At 42.7% G+C, this 7,773-nt stretch overlaps 1 protein-coding gene across 1 annotated transcript; it reads right to left on the bottom strand.

Annotated features, from left to right (window-relative positions):
- Nucleotides 1–438: 438 nt before the first annotated feature.
- LOC121553979 (neuronal vesicle trafficking-associated protein 1-like) lies at nucleotides 439–6,966 on the bottom strand. The gene is made up of 5 exons (XM_041867396.2): nucleotides 6,830–6,966; nucleotides 4,577–4,724; nucleotides 4,058–4,177; nucleotides 3,456–3,569; nucleotides 439–1,944 (listed from the first exon to the last, which is right to left on the bottom strand). The coding sequence occupies exons 2-5, from the start codon at nucleotides 4,703–4,705 to the stop codon at nucleotides 1,696–1,698; spliced, it is 612 nt and encodes a 203-aa protein (XP_041723330.1). The 5' UTR covers nucleotides 4,706–4,724; nucleotides 6,830–6,966; the 3' UTR covers nucleotides 439–1,695.
- Nucleotides 6,967–7,773: the final 807 nt, after the last annotated feature.

Below are 7,773 nucleotides of genomic sequence, written 5' to 3'. Positions count from 1 at the left end.
GAGAGAGAGAGAGAGAGAGAGAGAGAGAGAGAGAGAGAGAAAGCGAAAGAGAGAGAGACAGCGAGAGAGCGGGAGAGGGAGAGAGCGGGAGAGGGAGAGACAGAAAGAGAGAAAGGAGGATATGGCTCAGTTCTGAATAGCTAAGCTGAGGTTTGAAGAAAAGAGGTAAGTCATGTTTTGCATTCTGTGCATACCAGTCATCTCTGAATAATGACAGGGAAAATAACGGACTCCACTTGGTTCTCCCTTGATTTGATTTTGGGACAAAAAGAATGAGTACTTTTACTTGCTTTTCTTATTTTTTAAACTTAACAGAAACAATTTGTAAATACCAGGTAAATAGATACCACCTGAAACTGGATTGTAAAAATACAACGTTGCTATTGTGTATTGAAAATACATACAAACAGTAATAAGGCCAAATCAACAAGTCCCAGATTAGGAATGAGAAAGCTTAACACTTTATTGATGACATCAGAGCAGATGGGTCTGACATAAACATTTGGCACTCAGAACACAACAAGGTTTATAAACACTGGGTGGTGAATGATGACGTAATGACAGGATCACATTCATATTTACAATCTGATCCATGGTAAAAATACTGCCAGTTATTGTAATGAATTATGATTAATGCAAACTTGATATGAATCACATTGCATTGTATTCACTATTTAAAAAATCCCAAAATAAATAATTCAAAAAATATTAAAATAAATCCTGCCAGCTTTTCACCCAAATCAAAAAATCTGCAAATAAATTGCTTAAAATATAAATAAGTATATAATAAATAGGTAGTTAAATAAATACTAGAAAACACAAAGATACGGATACTCTAGGTAGTTATTGTTATGTTAAAATATGAATTATGAAACATTAATCCTACCTGTACAGCTGCTAGTCTACTACATTCAAAATCATCTGAATGGAAATGACATTAACCCAAATATACAAGATCATCGTACCCAATCGTACCAAAATCCTCATACACAAATTATTCATAGTTGCTGGAAAATCTACTGAGGTTTTTACAATCAGGTTTCTAAATTAATGTGGGCTGTGTGCTTCCTGAACAGAACACAACGTTTTATTTCAGTACTGTGTATGTAAAAATCTACAAAAAACATGTCTTGTTTTTCCTGTAGGACATGACATGACTAGATCTAAACCTTTAGGATATTAATCGATCTAAACGTAATAACACTAAACCTTGTAAGACCACATTTACTAATGATACTCTACATTCAGTTCAGAATCAAATGAAAACCTGAAATCATATCAGTCTGATGAGGACGATCTAGTGAGAATTTCAGGGAATCTTCTTATGTTCAGTTCTCCAAAGCTTCTCATACGCACATCTCTCACCTCTCTCTCTCTCTCTCTCTCTCTCTCTCTCTCTCTCTCTCTCTCTCTCGCACAGGCACGCACACACATAACACAAGGCGGTGGTCCTCACTGATAACGTCATAGAGAGATTAACTTTACTGCAAATGAGTCACATACGCTGACACCTAAAGAGACATTTGGAGCGTTACCCACAATACCTCATATGGAACTCCCCCAAGTAAACAACACTTTTTTCCTTATCTCCATCTCCATCCCCTCTTCCTAACCCTTCCTTTTGGAGATCTCACATTCCCTTCTATCGCCATCACCCCTTCCTAAACCCTTTCCCTCTAGAAAGCCCTGCATCCCTCATTCCTTCGAACGACTCGCCTCCTCTTTGGCCCTCTCGGCTTGCTTCAGGGCGTTGATGACGGGGAACCATGGTGACGGGGGCAGCTCGGGGATGATGGCGCCGGTGGTGGTCCTCTTGGCCTGGTTGAGGTGACCCAGGGCGGTGTAGAGACTGCTGGAGCGGGGGGCCACGCCTGGGTCCTCCTCCTGCTGCTGCTCTGTGTAGTACCAGGGCTCCAGGACTGCTGCTGGGGTGCAGTGCTTGTGCTGCATGGGGAAGAGGAGAGAGAGGATGGTTGGTGTCAATTGTATTATTTACTTCAGGATGTGAATTACGGTACAGAAAAACGTTCAATTTTAAATCACTTCCTGAATTGAGTGAATAAAAAGTGACCCCCAACTCTGTAAGAGAAAGGATCCAGGAGGCAGAAGAGGGAGCGCAAATGGATGTCGGATTATGATGTTGCCTCTATTTACGGTTAGGGACAGCAGGTATTCTGGTTATCATAATCACATGGGTTGTGGTAGGACTCAATAAATGATGAGGGAAAGTCACATGCTACTGCCTTACCCTTCAGTGAAACTACTTTTTACAAGTGAGTCATACAAAGCCTTATTCCACAGCGTGGGCGAGGGTGAGAAAGGTTCCTACAGGGAAATTATTTTTCATATTCAAACCTAGATGTGCCAGCTTCGTCTCATTAGATATGACACCTGAGTTGCCATCCTTAGATAAATGAACACGTAAGCTGTCGAAGGAATAAAGAAAGGAACTCCACCTCCAATTTGCCAAGCTCTGCTTGACAGGAGAAGCTTCAAGTGAGTTTTCCTTAAGAGCGTTTTCCATTGAGTAGCATCAGCTTCCTGAACAAACCCCTGAGGGCAAACCAAGGCTTCCTGACAGACTACCTGACCTTCCATCAGTAGTGTGAGAAATTACCTCTCACAACAAGCCTGGCTGCCTTCGCTCTACTAAACGAAAGACAACGCCACGACACCCTCTGTTTGACTCTCCTTTTTCCTCCCCCATGTCTCCAACAACACATTAGCCGTGGAGAAACGCTGCGAGCTACACTGTACCCATCAACATCAAAAGCCTTTGCCGGGAAGGCCCCCTTGCCCATCTCCCTCCTTTAGTCTTAAGCCTTTAATCACAGTTTAGTCACGCTCAGCCTTTATGAAAGGCCCCTCTCTGATTCACGGGCGTCCCAATCTACTGCCTGACCAAAAAGCCTTGCCTGCCTCTCTCTCTTTAAAAGACAGGGGGCCTTTATAGTGAGTAACAGCCGTGGAGCGTTGCCTGAGTACACGATGCCTGGGAGGTGTCCTAAGGAGATAATGAGTTTATGTTACCAGAATGAAGAGACAGAAAGAGTGGGAGAGAATCCCTTAGAAGTCTCTGGTGGGAGAATATGTTGTAAACAGAATACAGTATGAGTATTAGATGAGGTGTATAGTAAGTATGGACTATAGGAGAGGGTGTATTAGTATGTCATTGGGACTGGATGATAATTATGTCTGTGAAGGCGATTATAAGAACTCTGTTGGTCTCTGTGAGACATTGCAGGTGACCAAAACAGCTAGAGAAACAACCTCTGCTTCTTGTCTGTGATTTTAATGAATGTAACCCCCTAGGACCATCTGACTGGGATAGGAGGCAGTGTGTGTTTATGTTTATGTGTGATGATGATGATGCTTTCAGTAGTCTATCTTGCCCTCGGACATGTAAGCTGTTCGGATAGAAGACGTATGTGTGTGTATGTGTTAGTGATGCCTACCTTGAGAACGAAGCCCTCTGGGCAGGTAAGTTGATCGTACCACAGAGCCTTGTACATGACCAGCAGTAGAAGACAAGCCAGGAACCCAAGGGTGATGAGGATCAAACCTGTGAGCTGGAACACTCACACACACACACACACACACACACACACACACACACACACACACACACACACACACACACACACACACACACACACACACACACACACACACACACACACACACACACACACACACACACACACACACACACACACACATACACACACACACTCTCTCACACACACACACTCACACACACACACACATACACACACTCACACACACACACACACACACACACACACACACACACATACACACACACTCACACACACACACACACACACACACACACACACACACACACACACACTCACACACACACACACACACACACACACACACACACACACACACACACACACACACACACATACACATACAAATACACACACGCACACACACACACACACACACGTACAACCATGAATATCACCATTATTCCCAGTAGTTCTACTTCAGTAAACATACTACTAGCCCCTAGATAAGACTTTACCTTGACCTTCTCTGATACCTCGTCGTACAGTTTTATATTCAGCTTCCTGATTCCCGGCACGTACAACTTCTTCTTTTTCTTCTGCTGCAGCTGATACTCTGTTGTGGTCTTCACGATTACCTGAGGATGAACAGCAGCATCGCACACAAAGCACTCTGAGTCAGATCGCTGGGTTGAAACTGGGCTGCTACCTTAAATAGCACTGTAAGGGGTGTGTGTGTGTGTGTGATCTACTATGTATTCTAAGAGGTCTGAGATAGTGTGGGGTGATGCCACAGCACTCTGAAGCATTGGGTTAACAGGGAGGCTGGGGCAAGGCACAGTACAAGGACCAATGGTAGGTTCAGAAGGGATGCAGGCTTGATGTGTGTCCAGACGTGTATTGTAATGTAATGTACAGACAGGCTGTACTGAACACGTGTAATAATCACTGCATGCGCGCACGCTCACACACGCACACACACTCACGCCACACACACGCACACACACTCACGCGCGCGCACACACACACGTTGTTACCTTGTCTAGGTACGGCTGTTGCAGCTGGTTCACCTCCAGAGGGGTGATGAGGGGGATGTTATCAAAGCCATCATCCATAGACTGTTCTTTCTCCAGCTTATCAGCAAGGTTACTGCCCAGCTTCACCATGTCTGCCTGCCTGGACGATCTGAATGGGGAAAGAAGCAGTGCAGAGGATCAGATGTTGGGTAACACAGCTCTGTTGGGTTCTAACTACTTCGCAATGACAGTCTGTCTGGGTGATTTGGATCGCAATTACAAACAGTGCTGAACAATCGATTAGATGCTGGGTAACGCAACTCAGTTTGGCTTTACTGTGCAGAGGGTAGAATACTTGGTAATGCAGCTTGGTTTTATTCCACTTAGTTGTTCCCTGGTTCCTTGTGTGGCTGAAGTTGAAGATTATGTTAAAACGATAGTGATGATGATGATGATGGTGAGAGCTTTATACAAACGGCTGCTGTCATATGCCTCTGACTCTCTTCCTCCTGCACTATCTGGGAGGTTTGTGTCAAACCAGATGTTATCGTCATTATGTTGATTTCCACAGGTAGGTCTACTGTATCTCTTTCATTCGACAATGTGCATAGAGTTTATTCTGTCCATACTGGCTGTAATTCCAAGGTGCGTCATGTAAAGATGTTGCGTGGGCTACATACACAGTAGATGCAGGAATACATGCTGTGTGAGGTTCATATCCTATGTATTTGTTGGTGTAACTGTGCTGTTCTCCCTCCTCCTCGATCAGTGCATCATCTAAATGTGGAACAAAAGGTGAGAAGCCACTTAGCTTGTTGACACAGTGTGAAACGCAACACCATCTTCTCTGTAGCTCGCCATCCTGTATCGCTGTGAGAATGACTCATAATGATGATGTGAACAACGGGGCAAAGATCAGTTCCTCGCAGGTTCAATCATACACACAGGCACAGGCAGGAACACAGACAAGCACGAAAACATACACAGGCACACACTCTCTCTCTCTCTCTCTCTCTAGCTCTCTCTCTCTCTCTCTCTCTCTCTAGCTCTCTCTCTCTCTAGCTCTCTCTCTCTCTCTCTCTCTCTCTCTCTCTCTCTCTCACACACACACACACACACACACACTTCCTACAGGTTCCATTAGCCTGGCTATTGTTGCACTGTGGAGTGAGTGGGTGGCTATAATGGCTAATGTGGTTGTCTGTACGGCCAACCATCTTCAGACTGTAGATTGCAGGCTACTGTAGGAGGGAGGTGTGGGTGCCATGGTGATTCAGATGACTGATTGATGCTATATCAATGCAGAATGAGCTAAGAGCCAGCTGTCAAATCTGTTCCCCCATCAGTGAAGGAATGAAACAAGGTTTGGATGAATGTGGATGGCATTATAAGCAGACAATCAGTATAGTTTCCTTAATCTTTTCTATTAATATTTTTGGTCAATATTCTCTGAATATTCTGATTGGGAAGTACAATATGGAGGTGATGTGTATAAATGCTTTACAAATCTAAAAAATATAATGATTCTATAAACTAATAGTATCTAGGCCTGTTAACTTTTTTCTTCAGGGTTCACTAATAATGCATCTGATCTCAACTTGCTGCATTGAAAAGAGTGCGTTTGCTGCGGCAGAGATTCTACTGATAAGAACAACCGCCAGGTAGCAAACATCCCGAAAACCAACAAGACAGAGAAATTACACGGACATGACTGGTGAAACTCATCTCACGTCACACGTCATGTCGTAACATACGTTTCGATAAGCACCATACATTACCTATAACCTCATGTCATGGCACAGACTGCTCGAGATGCTCTTTGCATAGGCTACAAGGGCAATGGATTTCAAGAAGAAATTGACATTCAAGAATTCGATATGAAAGCTAATTTGAACACCAATACATTGTCCCAAATGACAATGTAATCTTTGAAATTGTTTAGACCTTTATGAATTTTAGCTTACTCCTTTCACGCATTCGATTAATATCGAGGGGCTCTCAGCCGTATCAATAAGCTTGAAATATCCAGCCATTATTGATACTCAAATAGATACAAAGACATAAGCAACCAATGTCGTTTTTACATCTGGCAATGCATTTTTTTTTTTGTGACAATCGAATCATGTCATTTGCAATGTAGACTATAGGCTACCGTAGACTACGGATATATTCACGCAAGCGCAAGCAGACATAAAGCCTTATCAATAAGATGCCCACATAAACGATAACAATATATTCCACATAGGCTATAACAAAGGGGGAAAAATTACTTACTGCGTGCGAGGATGATGATAGGTAGGTTTGCGTCGCGGATGTTTACGGGAAAAGCAGAGAATGGTGAATACCGTTCTGTTACCGTGGTGATGTCTGATTCACGGCAGGATTGCGCATGTAATTCCGTACTGGTTGCATCCTCCAGAGGAAATTGGAGCCTCTACATGATGCGCAACAGATTAAACGTGTCTGGGTGATGCTGGGAATAATAAAGCAAAGGGAATGAATATTTTACACATGAACTCTGATATGTTATTGTAAAGGTGAACGTTTTTAGATTGGTAGGCCTATAATAAAAATAAAAGGGTAGGCAGTAGGGTCACCACGTAACCTTGTCTATAGGCCTACTGTATGCCACACACAGTCAGATCAACAGTTTTACACATGTTGACGAAGTTAATTTACTTCTGACATGGGAAAAATTTATTAGCCTACTATATTGAATTCCACTAAATGTCTTAGCACATTTAGTAACTAAAAATATTGGATAGTGACTGTGAGACCGAAATGGTGTGGTATACCCTAAATCAGTTTGTGATATTCATATAGACATTTCATGAAATATTTGTTGAAAACAAATTACTAGGCCTACAGATGAAATAAAACCATTAATCTGTATGCTTGGTTAAATCATTCAACCATTCAATCATTGGCAAAAATGTTTTAATGAAATGTTGAATGAAAATGAATAAGATATTTTAATCCAACCAAACACTACCTGCACCAAACTTGCTCATATTTAAATGACATAGCCCCTAGTTCCTCAAAGACTGACATAAATGAAAGTGACTTGTTGTGAACCACAATGGCCACAATGTGACATGCAGCAGCTGCTGCAGCTGATGGGCCCTGTCTATGGGATGGCTCTGTGATTCATCAGTGCCTCTAATTATGCCTTTCAATAGAGGTGAAGAGGTGATGCAGATGCCAAACAAGTGAAAGAG

This window comes from Coregonus clupeaformis, chromosome 10 (assembly GCF_020615455.1).
Source record: "Coregonus clupeaformis isolate EN_2021a chromosome 10, ASM2061545v1, whole genome shotgun sequence".
Lineage (NCBI taxonomy): Eukaryota > Metazoa > Chordata > Actinopteri > Salmoniformes > Salmonidae > Coregonus > Coregonus clupeaformis.
Note: the sequence above shows the minus strand (reverse complement) of the source record. Positions and strands in the feature narration are given on the sequence as shown.